This window comes from Otolemur garnettii, unplaced genomic scaffold (genome assembly GCF_000181295.1).
Source record: "Otolemur garnettii isolate 467f Iridium unplaced genomic scaffold, OtoGar3 scaffold00012, whole genome shotgun sequence".
In the NCBI taxonomy this organism is placed as follows: domain Eukaryota; kingdom Metazoa; phylum Chordata; class Mammalia; order Primates; family Galagidae; genus Otolemur; species Otolemur garnettii.
The window spans coordinates 3759843-3773811 of NW_003852407.1; the positions used below are offsets into that span (position 1 = coordinate 3759843).

General features: G+C 39.6%; 1 protein-coding gene across 2 annotated transcripts in view; it reads left to right on the forward strand.

Annotated features, from left to right (window-relative positions):
- Positions 1 to 13969, forward strand: part of DYM (dymeclin) — a 367263-nt gene that overhangs the window by 62768 nt on the left and 290526 nt on the right. For both annotated transcript variants that reach the window (XM_003784710.2, XM_023510160.1), the window contains exon 6: positions 2847 to 2919. In XM_003784710.2, coding sequence (XP_003784758.1) covers positions 2847 to 2919 — 73 coding nt within the window. The remainder of the gene's footprint in view (positions 1 to 2846; positions 2920 to 13969) is intronic.

Consider the following 13969-nt stretch of genomic DNA (forward strand, 5'->3'; position numbering starts at 1 on the left):
TGTGCCATCTGTGGCTCCCAAGTGCTTGTTCCCTCACCTCCTATAACTGAAAAACTGTGCTGGCTGCGTGGCTGAACAGGGATATGTTCTTAAACTGGCATTTGGTCTGAAACATTCTTTAGGGAGCCAGTGATTTTAAATGTTCTTGCTTGGTTCTGGGACTCCACATTCTGTAGAAAGAGCCAAGGAGTGTGACAGTTCAACAGACACGTATTAGTGTATATTATGCGCCAACAAATCGACTTATTGGAATAGCCTGTTAACTCACTTCGGTTATATCGGACAGCTTTGGGAATGCGAGGGATTTTAGTTAGGTCTACTCCTTATCACGTAACCTCAGAGACAAATGTTACTTATTTCTTTATTTTCTCCACTAGTTGAGTCAAGTTCACTTTTCTGAGTGAGATTTAATGTGGCTGTTGAACTTGCCATGTATCCTTTTAGGCATTGACCAGTGTATTCATTATGATTTAATATTCTCTTTAAGACATATACTTACCTCTCAGAGGCTTGCTGTGCCAGTTCTATTTATGGCAAGGCAGGAAGGAATTTCTGAATACCGGGTGGTATTGTGGTCTAGAAAAAAATACTGTGAAAAGATTTTTGAGAGTCCAAATGCTTTGATGCTTGGAAACAACTGCTGGATTTGTCCGTAGCCCCTTGGTTTCAGTTCAGCAAACTGTACTGAGTGTATAGCATGTGCAAGCTCTATGTGAGTCATCACTCTCAAGAAGCCAAGGGCCTGCCTGTATGGAGACAGAAAGATGGTATAATGGAACCCACATATGCACTGAAAGACTTAGGCACGGGGCACAGATACTTTATACAAGATTATTGTGATTCAGAGAGTTGGGTTTTGTAGAGGAGATTTAGACTGAGGATAGTTCGGATAGATACTAATGGGCTTTAAAACATGAGTTTTTATTGTTTGAGGGTATCCCAGGGAATGTTACTGAGGTGTTTGGTGGCCTCTAGCATATAGCTAGGTGTCGCTGGAATATATATTGTGATGGGAACATCGGAGGGAGATAAAGGAGAAAGGGTTGCAGGGCCTGTGTTTGGAAGGGTTGAAGGGTCTGGCATGCTGTACTTTGGAGCTCGGAAGTCTTTTTTTTTTTTTCCAGTTCTTGGCCAGGGCTGGGTTTAAACCCACCACCTCCGGTATATGGGGCCAGCGCCCCACTCCCGAGCCACAGGTGCCGCCCTGGAGCTCGAAATTCTTTTTGATACCTAGTAATGAGCTTCAGGTAATTGAAAAGATCTAAGCCAGGAGAGTAAAAGGGGCATCTGCCTTTAATCAATCTGGAGTTTGGATTGGAGAGAGTAAAATTGAGTGTGTGAATACTAGTTAGGAAAGTGTACGGGAATCTGGGATGAGTTTTAATTCAGTGAATTTGTTTAACTGAACTGTGATGATGAGATAATAAACAAAATCATGACAGGGAAGAAAGAAAAGAGGAAATATCAGAGGTGGACTGTGTACTCGAGAGGACCTAGAGATTGTTTGTATAAGGCTGAGGGAGAGAGAGTAATCTGGGTTTTGGCCTTGGGTTGCTAACACAGTCACCACAAAGGAGGGTGAAGAAGTAAGTATTCCAGGTGTTGGCAGAGATGAATTCAGTTTTGAACATGTTAAGACTGAGACACTGTGATGTGACTAGGTGTGGAAGTAGCCAGTAGGCAATTGGGTATAAAGATAGGAGTTCAGCAGAGAGGTGAAGAGAGAGGCTGTAGGTTTAGGAACCACCAGCATGTAAGTGGTGTTGACAAAGAGACCATAGAGAGTGAGAAGGAAGAGAGCCAATGGTAGGACTCAGGGACACACACCAGTAGTTGAAGAAATGGGTAAAGAACTTGGTTAGAAATAAGAGACAAGGCTCAGCATCTGTGGCTTAAGTGGCTAAGGCGCCAGTCACATACACCTAAGGTTGTTGGTTCAAATCCAGCCCGGGCCTGCCAAACAACAATGATGGCTGCACCCAAAAAATAGCCGGGCATTGTGGCGGGCGCCTGCGGTCCCAACTACTTGGGAGGCAGAGGCAGGAGACTCGCTTGAGCCCAGGAGTTAGAGATTGCTGTGAGCTGTGATGCCATGGCACTCTACCCAGGGGGACAGCTTGAGGCTCTGTCTAAAAAAAAAAAGAAATAAGAGACAAGAACTGAGGACTGATGGAATTTCATGAAGGAATAGGTGTCAGTAGTGTCCACAACCAGAAGTCACATACAATATTTATTGACTCTGGAAATTTGGAGGTCCCTTATCTATAGCAGTTTGGGATAAAGAACATACACATTGGAACATACACTTTGAATCTTGCCTTTACCTCTTATTTATTCTGTGACTTGGGTAAGCATTTTATGTTTGGCTCATTGTCTGTAAAGCGGTGGTCAGCCTCTTCAGTGGGTTTGGGTCTGTGGTGCCCATCAGGAAGATCAAGAACAAGGCCAGATATTTATAGAGGGGGAGGGTACAGGTCTTCTGCCCCTGCTTCAAACAAAGCAGCTAGGGCAACTTGATTTTTACCTATTTTATGTATTTGACTTTAATATAAGATTTCATTGGAAGAAAACATAGTGCAGTATAAGAAATTTGAAAACTACTGGCCTCTAGGAGCCTTAAATACCTTCAGGCTTTGAAAACTTTTTTCTTAATTGCTGGTGTTGAAAGTTCCTATGCTAAATAAAGATCATAGCAGTTGTTAACTTGCTTATGGTTTAGATTTTATTCAGAGGTCAACACTAGTGTCTGCGTTTATGTTATAACATTTTATTCTCATAAATCGAATAAAAATGAGGATAAGAAGGACTGTATATTTTGTTAAAAAACTTTTTATGTGTCTTTCCAGGTTCTGACTCAGAAGATCTTTTGGAAGAATTGCTCTGCTGTTTGCTGCAGTTAATCACTGATATTCCACTCTTGTAAGTTCTGGCTAAGCCGGGGTTTATTTTATTTTCCTTGTACATTAAAGATAATAATTGATCATGTTGAAGAGTTTGTAGGTTCTGCTGTAGTACTTTTATGTGCATCTTTTAAGACTTGTGTGTGTATAAAATTGTTTTCTTTCTCTTCCCTAGTAATATTTAGACTCTGACTATCCATCACCAAAACAAAAACATTACGATATTAAGGGGAAAATAAACATTTTTTTTTTCTCAGTCTCCCAAGTAGCTGGGACTACAGGTGCCTGCTATAATGCCCGGCTGTTTTTTTTGGTTGTAGTTGTTGTTGTTGTTTTAGCTGTCTGGGGCCAGGGTCGAACCCACCGGCCTCAGTGTATATGGCTGACGCCCTACCCACTGAGCTATGGGCACCTCCTGGAAAATAAACTCTTAATTAAGCATACAGTAGGCATAGAATTGCATCAATTTGTGTAATAAGAGAACTTATAGATCTCTGAAACAGGAGTTTACAAAAGAAGCAATTTAAATTGAGTTTATATGTGGTAGACATATAAACTTTGGAGGATAAAGGCCCTTATGTCTACAACATATAAACATATAATTGATCACCAGTATTTGTTTTCCCTTTCTTTTTGATTTCCTTATTTTATTACTGTCCTCTTTTGGAGAAATTTCCATTTCCAGCCTTTCTTGAAGGAAGGTGTGGTCATTGAGATATAGGAGAAGGTCCTACATGAGATTTTTGGGAAAGGCTCTTCAAAGGGAACAGACTCAGCTAGGAGGCGTATCTTTTCATTCTTGACAGTCCCTTTTCCTGGAATGTGGACAGTCTTTTGAGTTGAGCATGTTCATCTTGGCACCAGGAACCAATGAGACTCACAGAAAATTCTGCTTTGACGTCATTGAGCTACTGAACCAAAGTCAACAGTACCCATCCCCCTTCCTCACCCGGACTGCTCATGTGACAAAAATAGATCCTTATTTGTTTACACTGCTGTAACCGGACTTCTATCACTGCAGCTCTTTGCAATTCTGTGTGATTTAGAATGTTTATCTCATTGGTTAGTTTTAATGAAATGATTCTCAACCTTTTTTTAAAAATTGTCTCCTTGAAAAGCCCTGTTCAACATTTCTTTCCAACTTGCCTCTCTCCTGTAATGAAATTTAAATGCCCCAGACACACTGAATATCTGTTGCTAACCCTTTGGAGGATAAAGGCCCTTATGTCTACAATTTTTTTTTTTTTTTTTTTTACCCCTGAAGAACTAGTTTTCACAGAATGTATATTTTAAAGGAATTATTTTTGAAAAACAGAAATAGAGTTTAATGTTTATCATTATAGAATCTCAGCCTACATGGGGATGTGGTTAGAAATGTGCTTTTTGCTTATGGCCCCAAAAGGAAAGACAGGTATTGGTGAGAAAATGGGCTCCTGACTTCTGTTGTACATGAGCACAGCATCCAGGATTTTAATGTAGATTTAGAAGTGAGAACCACCAATCCCTGTTATGACTTGGTGTGGTGGTGTGCAGCCTTGAAGGTAGGGCTGGGACAAGTGAGGAGTCAATCAGATAGGGAAGTGGACATCAGAAGGGGACAGTTTCCCATTCGAGCCGAAGTCTTGTGATGGACACAGCTCATCATCCTTTCTCCCCTTCTTTTCTAATGGAACTCCAGTATTGTTTGGGGGTGCACTATGTGCCCAGCTTGGTTTTCAGACACCTTGGCAGCTACATGGCCACATGACATAGTTTGGGTCAAGTATATGTAAGCAGAAGCCATGAACTTGCAGAGCATGCCTCCTTCAGTCTTTTGCTCATTGCTCTCTTCTTTCTGGAATGTGGGGACAGTGCTGGGCCATCTTGAAACTATCATGAGTGATACTTGTAAAGAAAAATGTCCCAGGAACCTGAGATATTGATGATATTGTGAAACTATTACACTCACCCTGCATCCCATATCTTTAGATTTCTTTTTTTACATGGGAAGAAGTAAACACTTATCTTGGTTAAGCCACTATAGTTAGGTTTTTTTTTAACATATGGTCAGAAGAGGGAGGGTGGGAGCATGTATAATGTGTATTGCTTAAAAGCATACTATATGTGAGGTGCTTCCTCTATGTTGCTGATTTAATTTTAGAAATAGCACCACCACTAATTATATTTTTTCATTACCAAATACCCACAATTTAGTATATGTATATTATAAATGAGTATGTTCTTTTTTTTTTTTTTTTGCCTTTTATTATTAATATGTTGTGGTGACATTAAGGGGGATGGAAATAGGAAGTAGGCCAAGAACACAAGGAATAGAGCAGCCATTTAAACACTCTTAAGGAGCAAGCAGATAGTGTAATATATCAAACATTTCAGTGTTTTAATGTGTTTATACCTTTTAAATTAACTGAAAATGCACAGCCAGCCAGATGTCTTGTATTATGTACACTCGGCTTTAACCAGCTGCTGAAACAATTTCTTATGATTTAATGTTCTTGGAACTCCATCCCACAAGAAGGTTTGTCTTGGTAACGGTTTCCACGTGAAAGCAAACTACTCTCTAAATGTTTCTTCTACTCTAACCATAGTGCATTGTAATAGATGAGCTTATAATGTAAGAAGGAATATGAATATATGAGAAGGGAGGGAGCACTATCAACATTTCACACCTAACATTGTTAATTTAGCCTTTGTTGAATTTGGGGGTGAATAACAAGAGGACTCTAATTTTAATGGCCTATGAGGGTAATTCAACACTAGCTTAAAGGTTTCTTATGAGACTTTGTTAAGTCATTAATATATTTTTCTTTCTTTTTTAAAACTTATTTTTATAGGTTTAGGGGGTACAAGTGCAGCTTTGTTATGTGGATATATTTCGCAGTGGTGAAGTCTGGGCTTTTAGTGTCCCCATCAAATAGTGTACATTGTGCCTAATGTGGAATTTTTTACCCCTCCCTCTCTTCCAGCCTCCCACCTTTTGGAGGCTCCAGTGTCTGTTACTCCATGCTGTATGCCCAGGCATACCCATTGTTTGGGGGTGCACTGTGTGCCCAGCTTGGTTTTCAGACACCTTGGCAGCTACATGGCCACATGACATAGTTTGGGTCAAGTATATGTAAGCAGAAGCCATGAACTTGCAGAGCATGCCTCCTTCAGTCTTTTGCTCATTGCTCTCTTCTTTCTGGAATGTGGGGACAGTGCTGGGACCATCTTGAAACTATTATGAGTGATACTTGTAGAGAAAATGTCCCCCTCACTCCTGCTCCAGCTTCTCTGCTGTCCTCCTTGCTCATGAGGAACGTGCCGGCCACCCTGTCTCTAGGGCCTTTGCCCTTCCTCCTCCTGCAGTCACTGTCTCCTGTCAGATGCTTGCTTGGCTCCATCCTGACACCCTCCACACTTTCTCTCCGAGGTCTGTTTCTTAGAAATGGCTACTCTACCTACCTTAAAATAGCTACCCTCTCATTCTTTGTCCTTTGATCATGCTTTTTTTTTTTTTGGTCTTAACTGCTTTTCACTACTCTTCATATTATTTGTTAGCTCTCTTGGTCATAGTTCTCCAATAAAATTAGAATGGCAGCTCCCTGTAAACAGGGTCTCTTCTTGTGCCAGCACTTGGTGTGCTCACTGCTGTATCTCTGGTATTCAGGTTAACCTGGCACATGGTAGAATCTCAGAAAAAAATTTCCCTACTGAGTAAATTAGTAGACGTATACTCTGTTTAGTGTATTTATTGTATTTTTTTGAGACAGAGTCTTACTCTGTCACCTTGGATAGAGACACCTTAGAGTCACAGGTCACAGCAACCTCAAACTCTTGGGCTCAAGTGATCCTCTTGCCAGCCTCCCAAGTAGCTAGAACTACAGGCACCTGCCACAAGGCCCAGTTATTTAGAGACAGCTCGTGAGCTCAAGCAATGTTCAGTGTGTTTGAAGCATTTTGTTTCTCAACATCTAGTCTGTACAGAAACAAGATTGTGCTAAGGCAGCTTCCATTGCAAATGTAGTGGCTCAGAGCTCTTTGTGGTTGGCACATTATAACAACTGGGTGTTTACTGACATTGGTATTAGAAAGAGGCTCCTAGAAGCTGAAATGCAGAGAAATAATACCTGACAACTTTTCTTTTCTTTCTTTTTTTTTTTTTAAGAGACAGGATCTCACGCTGTCACTGGAATGCAATGGCACGATTATGGCTCACTGTAACCTCTAATTCCTGGGCTCAAATGATCTTCCCATCTCAGCCTCCTTAGTAGCTAGGATTACAGGTGCCTGCCACCGTACCCAGCTAATATTTTAATTTTGTTGTAGAGACAGGGTCTCACTTTGTTGCCTAGGCTGGTCTTGAACTGGCCTCCAGCTGTCCCCCTGCCTTGGCCTCACAAAGTGCTGGGACTACAGGCATGAGCCACTAATTAATAGTAGGTTAAATAGTTATGAATGCTGAATAGTCTGGGCCATTTAGTTTAGGGACAATTTGCTTTGTATCTTGGTTCTTAGATTATAATATAGGATAATAATTTATATATTTCTTATATATTCATAGTATAATTATTTCTTCTTAATTAAATTCATCCTCTAGGCTCGATGCCCATAGCTCAGTGGGTAGGGCACTGGCCACATACATTGGAGCTGGCGGATTTGAATCCAGCCCAGGTCTGCCAAACAACAATGACAGCTACAGCCAAAAAATAGCCGGATGTTGTGGCAGATGCCTATAGTCCCAGCTTCTTGGGAGGGTGAGGCAAGAGAATTGCTTAAGCCCAAGAGTTTGAGGTTGCTGTGAGCTGTGATGCCACAGCACTCTACTGAGGGTGACATAGTGAGACTGTCTCAAAAAAGAAAAAAAAATTCATCCTCTAAAATGTGGTCCCCAAGCCCCAGGCTGTGGACCAATACTGGTCTGTGGCCTGTTAGGAGGAACTGTGCCACACAGACGGAGGTGAGTGGCAGGTGAACTTCATCTGTATTTGTACCTGTTCCCCATTTCTCACATCACAGCCTATGTGTATTTACTGGACAAAGAAAGGCATGGCTTAGAGGTGGACAGGTGGAGAGAAATGTAGCCCAGTGAGTGGAACTGTTGATAAATGCCATGGTCATTTGGAGCTGTAGTGATTGGCAGGGGCTGGGTCATCAAAGAGGGAAAAGGGCACTAGATAGGGAGGTGTGAATAATGTGTTTGGAGAATCACATATGCATGAGTTTGAGTCGTATAGGGAGTTTGTGGAAGATCAGGGATAGACAAACTGTTGTTTGAGAGAGCAAAGACTTGAATGTTAGGGAGCTAGACTAAAGATTGGATTATGTTTAGGCTTCTGTTTATTAAGATATAAAAGAATATAATTTTTAGAGCCATTTCTTTAAAATCCATTTTGGAAATATTTGGGAAAGACGAAACTAAGAATTGTATATATAAATTCAGTTTATTCAAAGGGTTTTTGAAATGTAATGACATTATATAAAGTACACATTTATGCAACCCATAGACCAATGGTACTGGCTTAGATGTTACATTGTGGAAAATTGGAATATTGACAACATTTGGTGCTACCAGTGAGTAGGCAGTTCAAGAGCCTGAAGAGTCATAAATGGCTTCTTTATGAAGTTTCCAAGTGGTTGGAAGAGGGCGAAGGTGGGAGAGACCCTGGTTGGCAATGAAGGGCTTGTTGGGAAGATGCCTTTCTCCAGCTCTGCATGTTGATGCTGAGTTTGCTAAATCAAGACTCAACCAGGGAGGGTGTGGGAGTGGAGGGTGCTAAAGCAAGGTAGCATTTAAGTTTTAGGTGCTATAAGGTAACCGTCTAATACAGATTTCCAGATGAATTAGGCATTTAACCTATTACAGACATTGAATTAAAGATGATAGAATTTTCAGGGATCAAGACAATGTAATGTATTAAGTTCACAACAGTTTAAAAATTGATCCCTGGTGCCTGAGGAAGTAAAGTGGGGGAGAAAATCCCAGTTAAAAACATTTTTAACGTGTAAGCTATTTATTACCTAGTTTATTGATGAGATCTGACCAAAATATATTCAGTAGCACACATGATGTTGCTTTTTACAAGATATGTGTTTAGATTGTTTATACATGTTTAACTGATTATTGTGAGGAAGCATCGGCTATGTTATTATAGAGCAGAAAAACATTCTCTAATCCTGGATCCAGCAGATACAGCTTGCATCCTTGTTTTGCCACCACCCAGCAGTGCCACTCCAGACCTTGGTTTTCTCATGTTAAAAATGGGATTAACAGATCAGAGATTGTCACTTAAAAAGGACACTTACAGACCTGTAGTTCAGTTTTTTAATGGTTAGATATGGAAATTGAATGGCATAGTCCTTGAGGAACCTCACATAGCTATTGAAGGAACAGCTAGGCAAGCTGGTAGTTAGTATTCTCCAAGTCCTTAATCGCAGTACAGGGGACAGCAGCCGAGAGGGAGCATTTCTTCTGGAACGAGATCTGTCTAGTGCAGTGGTTCTCAACCTTCCTAATGCTGCAGTGTATTTTCATCGTTAAAAAGGGGTTGCGACCCACAGGTTGAGAACCACTGGTCTAGTGCTTTCACTAGCTAGTCTACTGCAGCATTGCCTTGAGGACCAAAATAATGCCCTGGAAAATGCTTTTATAAAATTTACAATGCTGTATAAGGTGTGTTGTCTTACATATACTGTATACTCAAGATTAACTGTGAATTTATTTGCTTCTGACATAATTTTCATATTTTAAACTTCTTGATAAAAAGTAGTAGCCCTTGGTCATTAACAAGTATAGTGGTCTCAAGAAGCAGGATGTCTGAGATTTAACAGAACAAGTTAAATAATCTCTGTGAAAACTGAAACAAGTTTCTGTTGTGTCCAGCTGCTGGGAGGAGCTTCTCTGGCTGTTTCCAAGAACTGTTCTAGCTTGGCATTAGATGTGAAAGATTAGCAGCAGCAGGAGCAGAGTCCTGAATTCCGACTGTCATTTTGCCCATACACACAGGCAAATTTCCCTGCACATTAGGGGCTACTTAAATGTCATATAATCTTTGGATTTTAAAACTGGGATTAAGCTTATTTATACTAGCCCTTCTATTTTATATATGATGTCACTGAAGTAGAGAAAGGAAGAAACTTTCCTAAATTCAGTTCACAGGTCATTAGCTCAGCCCTGAAATAGTCTCTGCCTTCAAAGTTTTAACAGTAACAAAATCAAGATTGTTATTGAATACATTTGTTAATTTCTTTTGCAGTTTTTATGTGTAGGAAAATCTGAATGAGAAGATTTGACATTAATAACTGTAATTTTTAATTCTTTTAAAAAATTCTTTCTAAAAACCAACAATTGCTTTTTTTTGTTTTAAATTTTTTGGTTACATAACATTTCTTCACAAAGTAATTTCTTTTCAGACATAATCTAAATTATATTACATTTGGATATTTTGTACTAGTCATTGATGCTAAGTTTTATTTTAAGGTAAGTATACGTATGCACATGGTTTTTTTACGCATGTGGTTTGGGGGAAAAAATTACATAGCACAGAGGGCCTATGTGTTAGTCTGTTTTGTGTTGCTGTAAAGTAATACTCTAAGTCTGGGAGATTTATAAAGAAAAGAGATCCATTTGGGCCATGCTTCTACAGATTGTACAAAAAGCATCACACTGCCATCTGCTTCTGGGGAAGTCTTCTGGGAGTTTCTAATTAAAGAGGAAGGTGAAGAGGGAGCAGGCTTGTCACATGACAAGAGAAAGAGGGAGAAAGAAAGGGAGGAGGTGTCAGACTCTTAAATGACCAGCTCTCCAGTGAACTAATAAAGTGAGAACTCACTCTCTGTCCTGGGGAGGACACCAAGTCATTCTTGAGGGGTCTCCCCCATGACCCAGATACCTCCTGCTTGGCCCCAACTTCAACACTGGGGATCACAATTTTTTTTTTCTTTTTTTTTTTGAGACAGAGTCTCACTTTGTCGCCCTTGGTAGAGTGCCGTGGCATCACAACTCACAGCAACCTCAAACTCTTGTGCTTAAGTGATTTTCTTGCCTCAGCCTCGCAAGTAGCTGGGACTACAGGTGCCTTCCACAATGCCCGGCAATTTTTTTGTTGTAATTGTCATTGTTGTTTGGCAGGCCCGGGCTGGTTTCCAGCCTGCCAGCTCCAGTGCATGTGGCTGGCATGCTAGCTGCTGAGCTACAGGCACCGAGCCGAGGGGGATCATGTTTTAACATGAGATTTGGAGGGGCCAAACATCCAAACTGTATTAGCTTAAAACAAATGTTCTTACTCTCATCACTTTTTATACCTTTCCTCCCCAGAGACAGCTGTTTTTAATTCTTAGCTGTTTTGGTGGTTAACATAAACTTTTATCTTTTATATTTCAAGTAATGTACCACTATTTTGAAAAAAGTGAATAGACTTAAAGTGTGGTTTTAGTTTCAGCACAAAATTTGAGCAGAAAGTACAGAGTTCTTGTGTTTCCCCCCGCTGAAAGGCCTCTGGCCTCCCATACTATCAGCGTCCTCCCTGGGGTGGTGCGTTGGCACATCATCACTCAGGGTCTATAATTTCGGGTGCCCTCTGTTGTGTATTCTGTGGGTTTTGACAAATGTGTAATGAAGTGTGTGCATGTTGGTCATACAGAGTAGTTTCACTGCCTTAAAAATCCCCTGTGCTCCACCTGTTCACTCTTCCCTCTCTCGTAACCCTTGGCAACCAGGAATCTTTGTACTGTCTCCATAATTTTGCTTTTTCCAGAATGTCATATAGTTCGAATAAAACAATATGTTTTCTTTTCAGATTGGCTTCTTTCAATTAGGGATAGACATTTAAGATTCCTCCATGTGTTTCCATGGCTTGATAGCTCATTTCTTTTTAGTGCTCAGAAATATTTCATTGTCTGGATATACCGCAGTTTTATCCATTCACCCACGGAAGGACATCTTGGTTGTTTCCAAGTCTGGGCAATTATGAATGAAGCTGCTGTAAACATTTGCGTGTGAGTTTCTGTGTGGAACATAAGTTCTCTGTTTGTTTGGTAAATACTAAGAAGTGCTGGATGTTGGATGATATGGTTAAAGTATGTTTAATTTTCTTGTAAACTACCAGTGTGACTGTACCAGTTTGCATTTCCACCAGCAATCATTGAGAATCCTATTGCTCCACATCCTTGCCAGCATTTAATGGTGTTAATTTTTTGAATTTGGCATTCAGGTAAGAGTGTAGTGCACTCTAATCACATAGGCTGTTGAGTATCTCTTCATATTTGATGAGATATCTGTTGCAGACTTTGGCCCCCAAATTTTAAAATTGGGTTATTTGTTTTTGTTTATTTGTTTTTTGAGACAAAGTATGGTAATATTGCCCAGGCTGGAGTGCAGTAGTACTATTATAGCAGCTTGTTGTAATCTTGAACTGGCCTCAAGCAGTCGTGACTCATCCTCCCCAAGTGCTGGGATTAGAGGGGTGAGCCACTGTGCTTGTTGAGTTTAAAGACTTCTTTGTATATTTTGGATAACAGTCTGCTATCAGATATGTCTTTTGCAAATTTTTCTTCCATTCACTGACTTTTCTCATTTTCTTAAGAGTGTCTTTCATAGATTAGAAAATGTTAATTTATTGAGGCCCATGCTATTAGTTCTTTCTTTCGTGAATCATGCCTTTGGTGTTGTATCTAAAATACCTTTCCCATACTCAAGATAATTTGAGTTTTCATATGTGTCATCTTCTAGAAGTTTATAATTTTGCATTTTACATTTAGGTCTGTAATCCTTTTTGAGTTAGTTTTTGTGAAGGGTGTAAGGTCTGTTTCTAGATTCATTTTTTTGCATGTGGATGTCTAGTTGTTCCAGCACCATTTGTTTCTACATTGAATTGCTTTTGCTACTTTGTGAAAGATCAATGAACTGTTTGTGGGTCTATTTTGGGGGACTGTGACAGTTCTATTAATTTGCCTCTTCTTTTGCCAATATCACACTATCTTGGTTACTGTAGCTTTGTCTATCGTAGTGGTCTTGAAGTTGGGTAATGCCAGTCCTCTTAGTTTGTACTTCTCTTTCAGCTTTGCATTGACACTCTAGGCCTTTTACACTTCCATATACACTTTAGATCTAGCTTGTTGATATCCACAAAATAACTTTGTGGGGTTTTGACTGGGATTGCACTGAATCTATTAATCACAATGGGAAGAATCTTGGCAACGTTGAGTCTTGCCATCCATGAACATGGAATATCTTTTCATTTATTTAGTTCTTTAGTTTCTTACGTCAGAGTTTTATAGTTTTCTTCATACAGATTTTGTACATATTTTGTTAGATTTATCCCTAAGTATTTCATTTTCTGTATGCTAACATGTAAATGTATACCACTAATTTTTATTCATCAAATTATGTATTGATGTCTGCTCAGATGATTGTCTCTTTCTGTTTACTTGCACATTTCCGCTTGGTATATCTTTAAATATACTATATTTAAATTATCATTTTTGGTTTTTCTGTGTAATATGGTTTTTTGTTTGTTTGTTTGTTTAGCTATAGGTAGTAACTCATGAGTCTCCCTTTGTAAATTGAAGGCAGCAGTGCCCACAGGCTTCGTTGAGTTCTCTTCCCTTTCTTCTCTCTCCCAAATTACGTCATCTGTACTTTTATGTTTACCTTTTTTTTCCATGACAAATTTACTTAGGGTTGTTCTTGGTAAGAACTGCACACAAGGAAGCTAATGGGTAGGGATTAGCTGAGTTCAGCAAAAATAATAGGAAGGCAGAACTCTCTCTCTCTTAAATCTTTACTATACATCTTCACTGTATAGTACTAATTTCTCGATTAGAAAATAGGCATAGCTGTCTTCTAACATGCAATGGCTAGTCTAACAAAACTGATTTGGAAATGTGTATGTATTTAATTTTCTTTTAGTGTATTTATTATTTTCAGAACTCAGTTTTAAACAAAATAATGAAGCCACTCTATAAAGAACTGAAGAGGGAGGAGTTTGGAGGCTTTTTTGTTTTTACGTTGTGGAACTATTCAACTCCGTCCCAACAATCTTTTAGGGGGAAAGAAAGTACTAGGGTTTAAAGGGTAATCTACCCCTGTGGAA